The 13,680-nt window shown below is 34.6% G+C and overlaps 1 protein-coding gene across 1 annotated transcript; it reads left to right on the forward strand.

The window, feature by feature from the left end:
• The first annotated feature begins 4,203 nt into the window (after positions 1–4,203).
• Positions 4,204–12,926, forward strand: LOC137404977 (uncharacterized). The gene is made up of 4 exons (XM_068091205.1): positions 4,204–4,243; positions 4,474–4,643; positions 11,847–12,441; positions 12,634–12,926. Exons 1-4 carry the CDS (start codon positions 4,204–4,206, stop codon positions 12,765–12,767), a joined length of 939 nt encoding a protein of 312 aa, XP_067947306.1. The 3' UTR covers positions 12,768–12,926.
• Positions 12,927–13,680: the final 754 nt, after the last annotated feature.

Consider the following 13,680-nt stretch of genomic DNA (forward strand, 5'->3'; position numbering starts at 1 on the left):
CTAATTAGCTTATTGTGAGAATATTACAAACGTCTGACAAAAGTGAAAAATGTAAGTTTCCAATTTCAACCAAACATGCTAGAAATGCTCCAATTGAGCTAATTAGCTTATTGTGAGAATATTGCAATTGTCTGACAAAAGTGAAAAATGTAAATTTCCAATTTCAACCAAACATGCTAGAAATGCTCCAATTGAGCTAATTAGCTTATTGTCAGAATATTACAAACGTCTGACCAAAGTGTAAAATGTAAATTACCAATTTCAACCAAACATGCTAGAAATGCTCCAATTGAGCTAATTAGCTTATTGTGGGAATATTACAAACGTCTGACAAAACTGAAAAATGTAAATTTCCAGTTTCAACCAAACAAGCTAGAAATGCTCCAATTGAGCTAATTAGCTTATTGTGAGAATATTGCAATTGTCTGACAAAAGTGAAAAATGTAAATTTCCAATTTCAACCAAACATGCTAGAAATGCTCCAATTGAGCTAATTAGCTTATTGTGAGAATATTACAAACGTCTGACAAAAGTGAAAAATGTAAATTTCCAATTTCAACCAAACATGCTAGAAATGCTCCAATTGAGCTAATTAGCTTATTGTGAGAATATTACAAACGTCTGACAAAAGTGAAAAATGTAAATTTCCAATTTCAACCAAACATGCTAGAAATGCTCAAATTGCGCAAATAAGCCTACTGTAAGAATTTTACAAACGTCTGACAAAACTGAAAAATGTAAATTTCCAATTTCAACCAAACATGCTAGAAATGCTCCAATTGAGCTAATTAGCTTATTGTGAAAATATTACAAACGTCTGACAAAACTGAAAAATGTGAATTTCCAATTTCAACCAAACATGCTAGAAATGCTCCAATTGCGCGAATAAGCCTACTGTAAGAATTTTACAAACGTCTGACAAAACTGAAAAATGTAAATTTTCAATTTCAACCAAACATGCTAGAAATGCTCCAATTGAGCTAATTAGCTTATTGTGAGAATATTACAAACGTCTGACCAAACTGAAAAATGTAAATTTCCAATTTCAACCAAACATGCTAGAAATGCTCCAATTGAGCTAATTAGCTTATTGTGAGAATATTACAAACGTCTGACAAAAGTGAAAAATGTAAATTTCCAATTTCAACTAAACATGCTAGAAATGCTCCAACTGAGCTAATTAGTTTATTGTGAGAATATTACAAACGTCTGACAAAACTGAAAAATGTAAATTTCCAATTTCAACCAAACATGCTAGAAATGCTCAAATTGCGCAAATAAGCATATTGTAAGAATTTTACAAACGTCTGACAAAACTGAAAAATGTAAATTTCCAATTTCAACCAAACATGCTAGAAATGCTCCAATTGAGCTAATTAGCTTATTGAGAGAATGTTGCAATTGTCTGACAAAAGTGAAAAATGTAAATTTCCAATTTAAACCAAACATGCTAGAAATGCTCCAATTGAGCTAATTAGCTTATTGTGAGAATATTGCAATTGTCTGACAAAACTGAAAAATGTAAATTTCCAATTTCAACCAAACATGCTAGAAATGCTCCAATTGCGGAAATAAGCTTACTGTAAGAATTTTACAAACGTCTGACAAAACTGAAAAATGTAAATTTCCAATTTCAACCAAACATGCTAGAAATGCTCCAATTGAGCTAATTAGCTTATTGAGAGAATATTGCAATTGTCTGACAAAAGTGAAAAATGTAAATTTCCAATTTCAACTAAACATGCTAGAAATGCTCCAACTGAGCTAATTAGTTTATTGTGAGAATATTACAAACGTCTGACAAAACTGAAAAATGTAAATTTCCAATTTCAACCAAACATGCTAGAAATGCTCCAATTGAGCTAATTAGCTTATTGTGAGAATATTGCAATTGTCTGACAAAAGTGAAAAATGTAATTTTCCAATTTCAACTAAACATGCTAGAAATGCTCCAACTGAGCTAATTAGTTTATTGTGAGAATATTACAAACGTCTGACAAAACTGAAAAATGTAAATTTCCAATTTCAACCAAACATGCTAGAAATGCTCCAATTGAGCTAATTAGCTTATTGTGATAATATTACAAACGTCTGACAAAAGTGAAAAATGTAAATTTCCAATTTCAACCAAACATGCTAGAAATGCTCAAATTGCGCAAAAAAGCCTATTGTAAGAATTTTACAAACGTCTGACAAAACTGAAAAATGTAAATTTCCAATTTCAACCAAACATGCTAGAAATGCTCCAATTGAGCTAATTAGCTTATTGAGAGAATATTGCAATTGTCTGACAAAAGTGAAAAATGTAAATTTCCAATTTCAACTAAACATGCTAGAAATGCTCCAACTGAGCTAATTAGTTTATTGTGAGAATATTACAAACGTCTGACAAAACTGAAAAATTCAAATTTCCAATTTCAACCAAACACGCTAGAAATGCTCCAATTGAGCTAATTAGCTTATTGAGAGAATATTGCAATTGTCTGACAAAAGTGAAAAATGTAAATTTCCAATTTCAACCAAACATGCTAGAAATGCTCCAATTGAGCTAATTAGCTTATTGTGAGAATATTACAAACGTCTGACAAAAGTGACAAATGTAAATTTCCAATTTCAACCAAACATGCTAGAAATGCTCAAATTGCGCAAATAAGCCTATTGTAAGAATTTTACAAACGTCTGACAAAACTGAAAAATGTAAATTTCCAATTTCAACCAAACATGCTAGAAATGCTCCAATTGCGAAAATAAGCTTACTGTAAAAATTTTACAAACGTCTGACAAAACTGAAAAATGTAAATTTCCAATTTCAACCAAACATGCTAGAAATGCTCCAATTGAGCTAATTAGCTTATTGAGAGAATATTGCAATTGTCTGACAAAAGTGAAAAATGTAAATTTCCAATTTTAACTAAACATGCTAGAAATGCTCCAATTGAGCTAATTAGTTTATTGTGAGAATATTACAAACGTCTGACAAAACTGAAAAATGTAAATTTCCAATTTCAACCAAACATGCTAGAAATGCTCCAATTGAGCTAATTAGCTTATTGTGAGAATATTACAAACGTCTGACAAAACTGAAAAATGTAAGTTTCCAATTTCAACCAAACATGCTAGAAATGCTCCAATTGAGCTAATTAGCTTATTGTGAGAATATTGCAATTGTCTGACAAAAGTGAAAAATGTAAATTTCCAATTTCAACCAAACATGCTAGAAATGCTCCAATTGAGCTAATTAGCTTATTGTGAGAATATTACAAACGTCTTACAAAACTGAAAAATGTAATTTTTCAATTTCAACCAAACATGCTAGAAATGCTCCAATTGAGCTAATTAGCTTATTGTGGTTGATGTTGCTGGTTGGAAAGAGGTTACAGAAGCTTGAGCTTTTGCTATTATGTTTCCTGAATGCTTATCTGTAGGTCATAGTCATGTTTTCTGTAACAGGGTGTTTTAAAATTGTCTTTGTCGAGTACCTAGCAATGTATCTAAATTTAAAGGACCAAGCTATGAAGGTTATTGCAGCCTGAGTATTTAGGAATTGATGTCAGCAACCTTCCACTCATGATAAAATGCATCTAACATTTATCCACAGTTAAACTGGCATATCCTCTGTTATATTTAGATCAAGCTCATCCTGGAAAATGACTTGACTACAGGAATCGTGGCGTGAGTGGCAGCAAAAAAGGAGTTCTTGTCTGGCCTTTTAATAGAATAGCCTCCGTAATCACAGAACGTATGTTCATATTCAGTCCGCTTCCTACTCCTATGCTTTCTTCAAACTTTTGCACAATCTGACACAATTGTTTTAAAAATACAGATAGATCTTTAGCATAACATGAATAAAATATTTATCTTTATGTACACAAATTAATTTTTTAATATTACGTAGATTTCTTTTACATTATACCACTAGATTACATAGATACTAAGTATTTTACTCCGTTCGTGTTATATCTTTTAGCTGAAACAAGAATATGTTTTCGGTATTACCATGGTAACACTGGAAATCTGAGAGCTGTTACAGAGCCAATTCTAGTCAGGAATTCTTTGGCCTCTTCTTCTGGTGTAAGAGATAAGTTTTCTGTTTACATTAACCTATTGTTGAGATCTCACTATAGCGATAAGAGGATGTACCCAGCACCTTCAAGGTTGCTACATACAATTTTGTTGTAGAGTGGTCTATGGGGTCAGACATCCATGGACAGTGAGGCAGAAATAGTGCATCTAGCAATCGAAGGTAGGTTAACTGTTGCTAGGCTGTCTGCTTGCTTACATGTAGTGTCATAATGTTACTCACGTGTCAAGTCGTTGTGGTCACTTTCTGACTGCTGTCATTGGACTGTTTGTTTATCAGGTGTTGTTCTTCAGCATTTAAAATGTTTTCACTAACGTAGTGATAACATGTTTGAAGGCATAAAATACACCTTGTCAAGATCATGCATAATCTCTAAGATCCATTGTATGCAGACATTGAGGCTACTCATGTGAGAAAGGGCATGTTCTTCAATCCTGACCCTTATGTAAAAATACGAGTAGAGCTAGGACAGGATAGGTCTCAACCTGCTCTCTCTTACCACTACAAGGATTTTAGGACATCTGTTTGCGACAATACAACTGAGCCAAGGTGGCACAATGAGGTACATTCTTGTAGTACATGTATTTGAAATAGACTATTACTGTTAGAAATATAAATTTCTCTTCAAATTGGATTACAGTCAAATAGCATTTGAATACTGTCCAACTCCGTAGAGCATTTAAAAAAAATGATGATATTCAAATGAATATACCGTAATACCTTTATTTGAATGCTATGTCGCTCTATTTTTCAACAATTCCACTACAGTTGCATTTTATTAGAAGTGATGTTCAAATAGACGGTTACGTTGTATTTTTCAACCCTTTTATATTGGCTTCTATTAGAGGTGGCGTTTAAATCAATGTGGTGTTATAATATAGGTTTTACCATAGTTTCCTAAATGACAACTCCATCTAGCTCAATAGAGCATTTAGAAACATTAATTAACTTAAATGTAGCTTTACAGTTGACAGTCCCATGCAACATAGTAGAGGATTTCAAAACATCTCTCTAACCTGCTTCTAAAGTTGCAGTGATTTTCCGATAACTGATTCGATGACGGAGCAGGTGGGCTATCCAATGTTGGTTCAGCAAGAAATTCAAGATAATGAGTATATGCTGACTGCAGTGTCAGTTAGCATTAAGTTACTAGTTACTACTGCTAACACTTTACTTGTCTTTTTGATATTCCATTTTACTGTGCTGCCATCAGACACTCTTTTTATGAAAGTAAAGGATCGATTCACCACTGCTCGCCCCACTCTTCTCCGGTTCTTAGGTCAACTATCTCTTCCTATGAAGCAAGTTATAGAGAAGGCTAAACTCGGGTAAGATTTGTAGTCCCGTTTGTCACACTGCCCTTTGCTGTTGGTAACCTTAATAGGCACTTTGAAAGTTATTGTTGGTTGTTTCCGCTGAATATATTTTGAAATTGAGCATATATTAAATATAATGAATTCTCGTGACAGCATTTTATTATGCAAATAATTCGGTCTAAACATGTTTATACATTTTAGTTTATGGCAGTAGTAGGTTCACTAAAAATGCTTGCCAAATTGAATACAACTAGTATGTAACATGGCTGGAGTACACAATGTTTTACCAAATTATTATATTAAAACAATGCTTCTGTGAACTTGTTAAACAATTTACTGCAATTGTCCTGAGAAATCTATCGGCATCATCCATCAGTTTTGGTCAGAGAGTGTCTTGTATAATTTTTTTATAGCGTAAGGATTTAATTTTTGAAACAGAATATGCATAAAGGCTGAATATGCGTTTCTTTTCAATGTCTGTGATGCTCATCATAAAAGAGAGAACCGGAATTTTTCATTCAATATTCTTGTGTTTTCTTTTTTGCCTCCAGACTTGCAAGCCATCTGCTTTCCTAAAATGACTATCCACTAGTTTTTACTAAACTGAAAAACTCTGGTTTACACTGGTTATAATATAATGCATAGCATTATATACATGATATAGCATTATGTACATGATATAGCACGAAAGCGCACATGGTATAAATTGTCAAATGGTACAAATTCGGCTATTAATTGGAACACATGAATAGTATCTTGCTAATCTACATAGAATGTTAGTCACTATTCAAAATTACTGCCTCAAGGATCTTATCCTGATGTGTAGACCAGAGCAAGCCAGTCATCTGTATGGCTGATTTTTTTACTTACAAGAGACTTCCAGGAGATCTTTACTGATCATTGATGCAAGCATAACTAGTTTCTAGCATCGTGTGGGGTTATTACACGTTGACTTTCAAGTCTTCTCAGTCATGAAAAGAAGGAGCAACATCCAAATATGCTAGTTGTAGCGTAAAGCTAGTACAGTTCATCTCATGTCATGTTGGCGGTACAGTTGATGAGCAGTCGGACTTATAGTTTGTCCGTTCAGATAACCACAATTGTAGTAAATATTTGAATTGCATTCAGTGTATGAATTCCATTCATCAGGCAACTAGAGAATCCCTTTTGATTCCTTAGCAAACAGACAAAGGTTAGTAAAGGTTTACGAGAGCAACCTTTCCTAGGCCATCTTTTTACCATCTGTAGTACATTGAGTCTTCAGGTGATATCGTGGTAAGTCATTTGATGAACTGCTTTCCTGTTTGTTCCAGGCTGACTGTTAGCTGTCAATTAATTGGTCGAACGCCACATGACCACATCTGTGGTACATTGATGTTTAAACCGACAATCATTCCTTATGATGGTAAGCAACGTAATCTGGCAGGTTTTTGTCTACTTGAAAGGTGTGTTAATTATTATCTGGTAGAGTTTGGTGTTTACTTGAATGTTATGTTAATTGTTATCTGGTAGTGTGGTGTTTACTTGAATGTTATGTTAATGATTATCTGGTAGATTTTGGTGTTTACTTGAGTGTTATGTTAATTATTATGTGGTAGTTTGGTGCTTACTTGAGTTTTAAGTTACTTATTATCGGGTAAAGTTAGGTGTTTATTTGAATTCTGTGTTAATAATAAATTATAATGAAATAAGAAGTGGAAGCTAATAAGTTACTTCATTTTGTCCGTAGATATTACAGCACAGAATACATATTCATTTATTGTCAATGTAATAACAGCATGGAGAGGAAACATCATATTGGGGCAGTAGAATATTTTAAAGTAGAGTTTCTTTTGCGTTCTTTCTGGGTTTCAATGCCTTGGAAACTTCAATAATATACTCTACAGTATAATTGGACTTTAAAGTTTATAGAAAGGCTTAATTCTGCAGATACTGATAACTATTTATATGCACTGTAGCGAGCAGGCATTCAATGGATAGGAACCATCTTGGAGAAACACGCGTAGGCTGCTGCGCCATCACAGACAGTGCAGTAGAGAACGCTGTAGATAGATCTTCTGCCGATATTCTCTCCGATTCCTCTGGGAACAGTGATGTTGAACTTACTGACACGGCTGAAACTCCAGCAATGCGGTGAGCATGAGCAACTTTGTCAGCCTGACCTCCTTATCTACTTGGAAAGTTTAAGATCATCGTAATTCAGCAAAAAGAATGAAGTAGCTTGGCGATGTAATTACAGTTGCAAATAGTTAATGTGATTGTTTCTATTTGCATCAGTTTACTGGACATTTAATCTTTTTCGAAATTTTTTTAAAGCACTAGTGCAATAAAATGACTATTAAAATACATGACTACGGACATTGCATTAAATCATGTTTGTGAATGCAAGTAAAATTTTATAGGGTGAGCTCCAGCAAATCTATCTATGACAGCTACAAGTTCACACACACAGTAAATAGTATTTATAGTAAATAGCTACTATCAGTTTTAGTAGCTTTTAGATCTCTGTATGACAGGCCTTAACTCACTCTGTATGACAGGCCTTAACTCATTCTGTATGACAGGCCTTAACTCACTCTGTATGACAGGCCTTAACTTACTCTGTATGACAGCCCTTAACTTACTCTGTATGACAGGCTTTAACTTACTCTGTATGACAGGCTTTAACTTACTCTGTATGACAGGCTTTAACTTACTCTGTATGACCGGCCTTAACTTACTCTGTATGGCAGGCTTTAACTTACTCTGTATGACAGGCTTTAACTTACTCTGTATGACAGGCTTTAACCTACTCTGTATGACAGGCTTTAACTCACTCTGTATGACCGGCCTTAACTTACTCTGTATGACAGGCTTTAACTTACTCTGTATGACAGGCTTTAACTTACTCTGTATGACAGGCTTTAACTTACTCTGTATGACAGGCTTTAACTTACTCTGTATGACAGGCTTTAACTCACTCTGTATGACCGGACTTAACTTACTCTGTATGACAGGCTTTAACTTACTCTGTATGACAGGCTTTAACTTACTCTGTATGACAGCCCTTAGCTTGCTCCGTATGACAGGCCTTAACTTACTCCGTATGACAGGCTTTAACTTACTCTGTATGACAGGCTTTAACTTACTCTGTATGACAGGCTTTAACTCACTCTGTATGACCGGCCTTAACTTACTCTGTATGACAGGCTTTAACTTACTCTGTATGACAGGCTTTAACTTACTCTGTATGACAGGCTTTAACTCACTTTGTATGACCGGCCTTAACTTACTCTGTATGACAGGCTTTAACTTACTCTGTATGACAGGCTTTAACTTACTCTGTATGACAGCCCTTAACTTGCTCCGTATGACAGGCCTTAACTTACTCCGTATGACAGGCTTTAACTTACTCTGTATGACAGGCTTTAACTTACTCTGTATGACAGGCTTTAACTCACTCTGTATGACCGGCCTTAACTTACTCTGTATGACAGGCTTTAACTTACTCTGTATGACAGGCTTTAACTTACTCTGTATGACAGGCTTTAACTCACTCTGTATGACCGGCCTTAACTTACTCTGTATGACAGGCTTTAACTTACTTTGTATGACAGGCTTTAACTTACTCTGTATGACAGCCCTTAACTTGCTCCGTATGACAGGCCTTAACTTACACCGTATGACAGGCTTTAACTCACTCTGTATGACCGGCCTTAACTTACTCCGTATGACAGGCTTTAACTTACTCTGTATGACAGGCTTTAACTTACTCTGTATGACAGCCCTTAACTTGCTCCGTATGACAGGCCTTAACTTACTCCGTATGACAGGCTTTAACTTACTCTGTATGACAGGCCTTAACTTGCTCCGTATGACCGGCCTTAATCTACTTTTTCTGCCTGCGGAGATCTAGAACGGTATAGCAGTGGCACTAGTGGTGATAGTTCTGTGCAAACACTTCCTACTGAAATGGATAACAATTCCGTTTCTTCAATACCTCAGGTAATACTGACCTTTATTGATTTATTGAACAGGCATTTATTATTAATTTCAATAACTCTGCACGCATTGTTCAGTCATTGTTAAGTGTCAGTAAGATGCGAATGGATATTTGAATAAATTACAAAGACAATTTGAATCAATGTCGTTGTTTATTTGGCAAAACACAGTTTTGTTAACCTAATAATTATATTACATGTTTTATATAGTATGCTTTTAAGTTGTTGTTGTTAAGGCAGAAAAAAACTAGCTGGATTCTGTAAAGTCTGACCTTTTTTAACCAATCAATTTATTCTCTTTCCAAACCAACAGTAAAACTTACACAACAAAATTTCCTTAAAAACGCTAATAATAACAACTAATGATAATAAAAAATCTAACAAGAATGTCATGGCCTTTGCCTGGTAAAGGCTAATTCGCACTCGTCCATTTATTTGTCAATGTGACGCGTTATTTCGTGTGTCTAGCCACAACAGCCTCAACTCTTACACATTTTGACACATTTTTTAAATGTAAGTCAGTGGCTGTCATTTGTTGCTTTTCTTCTTAACGCCACAAAAAACGTAGCGTTCATGTATCTTTTGTAATTAACTTGAAACTTTCAGAGCTACAAACTATTTGATACATTTTACATGATTAACTTATGTTTTAGCTCTGTCACAACTGCTAGTTACATTTTTCTTAGTCAAATAGTATTTGAACATTGTGCTTTACCAACTTATGTAAACTTTGTTGAACGCAAATAATATTGAAAGTTAGCCTATCTATAAATTATTTATCTGTAATTTTTAAAAAAGAATTGAATTCTATGTTAGAGTATTAAATGAGGTGTCTCTAGACTATTGTTCACTTGGGGGCAAAATCTGAGTTTTTCAGAAGTATTAAAGACCACCAACTAAGGTGAAATCTACAGTTTGTTAACAGTAATGGTATACAACTTGTTAAGTAAGTTATTGCCATAATAAGTCTATGCCATAATAAGCTAAGGCGGGTAAGGTATATCATGTAACAATTAATTCGATAATGTTTTGCTAGACTAACACAAGGAAGAGCAGCTCGCTAGAAGCAGTAAGCGTAGTGTGCAAGTCTAGATTACTTTCATTGATCGCTTACTAGCATCATATTTCAAAATATTTTATTAGAAAGTCTAGATATCTTTTATCATTTGAGATTCTCTGTACCGTTTTAGGTGATCTGACTGCCAGGATGTTTCAAGATTAAAATTAACATAACTTGATAAATTTGATCGCATTTAAAATGCTCAGAAGAAAATCACTTTTTCAAAAATGACGTCAATAGTCGCACTTCATGTTTGTCCCTCTCGTTGTGACATTGGCTGTTCATTCAATCTGCAGTGTTACACATCTCTATATATAGTGACATATGTTTTATTTTGTATTTGCTCAGGATTGTTTAAATAAAACTTCAAGTATAGTCCCAGATACGTACACTGCTATAGATATTTCAAATGATTTAAAGATATTTTGGTTAGAATTTGTCCCATTGTTTTCCTCTAAATGCTGTGTAAACATATGAGTACCCAATGCTGGTGTGAACGTATGATTACCCAATGCTGGTGTGAACGTATACATATCACATATAAAAAATATGCACGACTATTAATGCCATTTTGAGGAAATCTGGGTGCGTTTTTTCTTTCTGAGCATTTGAACTGCGATCAAGTTTTTTCGCCTTTAAATATCTTTAAACATCCTGACAGTTAGATCACTTGAGACAGTAAATGAAATCTCAAGATAGAACAGTATCCTCACATTGTAATAAAATCTTTAAAAACTTGACATGAACCTTTAATGTGAAGCCTCCATTGAGTCTAACAAATGCTACATATCATAGTTGTGAGAGCTTTTTGTTTCACAGCTAACAAAAATTCATCTAAATCGAACTAAATGCAGCACAAAATAGAATGTTCAAACTACTGAAATTTACCTATTAAGATGCTTGATGTGGAGGCTTTGTTTGAAAAGAAAGTCCTGGCTTGCCCTGATGTTACACCAGAGCAGTTAGCATAGCCTATAAACATTAAACTATTGATGAATATCTTGAGCTATATTTTTCAATAATTGGCCGTAGAGATAAATGCATTCCACATGCTGATGAGGCTACGCAACTTGGTTGTAACGTAACATTTTGTACCTTAATCAAGTGAAAAAACTACCATATTTTTTTTGCAGTCGTAAGGAGTATTCAATTGGAATAAAATGCCACCAATGTGCCATATACATGTACACATACCCACAACGTGTAGGGAATCTGAAAGCGCCCTAGAAGTGATAGCAGTTTGTTTTTTTTCCTAAAAAGTCGGAAGTTATGAACCTGACACTCATTGACCAGTACTCTCTTCAGTGCTCACTGTGTGTAGTCATAGCAAGAGGAATAAGATCGCCAAGAAATATCTCAAACATGAAATTTGACTGTTGCTGACAGTGTGTATTGCCAATTCGTTTCAGGTGGCGGTTAATCTCAGTGAATCACCTCCTCACACTGTTGAAAATCGAGGAAAAATACAGATTGAAGCAGTCGAGTCTACACCACATGCGCTGTCATCTGTTGATTCTGATGAGTTAGACATTACTCGGTCTTTCTCAGATCCGTTTGCTATTTACCAGTTAGAGGAGGGGGATGTTGACATCCAAACAGCCAGGAGTGTCCAAGGATGTCATGATCAGGATGATATAAATGGAGGGGTTACTCTAGACAATTCTGATACTATAGCCTCTGAAGATTTTTCTAGCCTAGCTAGGGATGTAGCTATTCCTCAGTTAACCTCATCAAATTATGCAGAGGGGAGCTCACCATCAAACGTTCTCACTTCTAGGGATAATACTGACTCTGTTGTGAAAGCTAGCGACACTAATCAGGCAGAGTCTAACAGCTCATGCACAGCAAGTGCCGATGCTTATGCAATGAGGGACAAAGCACGTAATACCCAGAAAGTTTCTGAATCTGAAACCACGCAGGCTCAAGTAAAAAGCTGTGATGACCTTGCAATAGATATGCAATATGCTGAGAATACACATGGTAGTGAGGAGATGAAAGGCCGAGGTGTGTATGGAAAAGATGGAAATGATGTAACCATCAGCAAAAAAAATAATCTGAAGTTTTGCATGTTTATTAGTTTTTACTTTTATGAACACTTTCATTATTTACCTCCAGACTTTCCTCTGCTTTCACTTTCACCAGAAAACATAAGTAATGTAGCTTGAAAGCACAAATAAATCCAATCATTTTTTTTAGAAAAAGTGAAAGATGAATCATCGGTGTCATCAAACAGCACTGATGGCACTCTCATTACTAGTTCATTGGAGAATCCTCCCGTTCCAAGGCACTCCATACTGAGAGCGTGTGGTGATATTAAAAATGGTAAATAGTAAATATGGAAATATTCTTTGTGAAATATTCAATGTTAACGACTCCAACATCCAAAATATATTATAAAAATACATTTATACCCATGATACACACATCTTTAATGATCATATATCATTGTACATGATCTGCACATCTGCAACAATTATGTAATAACATATTATTGCCAATACCGGAAACTGTCTTAAAACAATATATTGTTTTTGTATTATACACATAAACAAGTAGTATTAATTTTAGTGTTTCTATAGATTATCTTGGTATGTATCTTGGTATGTAAATATAGGATTTAAACGCACTGTAAATATTCATGGCGTGGTTTCACAATTCAACTGTAGTATAAAAGAGCCAACAGAGTTATATAATGATAATATTTATTGATCACATGACTTTCCTTCTGGAATGTTCCTTATTTAACAGAACTACTGTATATAAAGGATTGTAGAACATAATAAAAGTGAACTCTATGCATGTAAGAAAAGTGACTAATATTATTACTAGCTCAGTTTTTTTCATATATTCCTATGAATAAAGAGTAAGTAATATATTATTTACCTCAACTATAAGTCTACCATTAAACTGTGTTGTTGAAGTTCTTACTACATCTCTCACTCTCTTGTCTATATGTTGCAGTATAACTTTGACATGGTACTTGCTTGTTCAAATGTTAGCCAAGATTTGCTCTATACATCATCAGCACCTGACTACTAGATATTTAGACCCTCAATAGCTCGGGTAAAGAAAACAGGCTATCAATAGCTGAACAGGCTGAACAATTTTGCTATTCAAACATACGAATGGGTTGCTAATCAACTAAAAAAGAGTCACTGGGTCAGCATAAGTTATTAACAATGACTCAGGTTAGAGCTGAACTGCTGCCGACATCACACAGCTGACCAGGATCTTTGCATGCTG

Source organism: Watersipora subatra, chromosome 9 (assembly GCF_963576615.1).
Source record: "Watersipora subatra chromosome 9, tzWatSuba1.1, whole genome shotgun sequence".
NCBI classification, from domain to species: Eukaryota; Metazoa; Bryozoa; class Gymnolaemata; order Cheilostomatida; family Watersiporidae; genus Watersipora; species Watersipora subatra.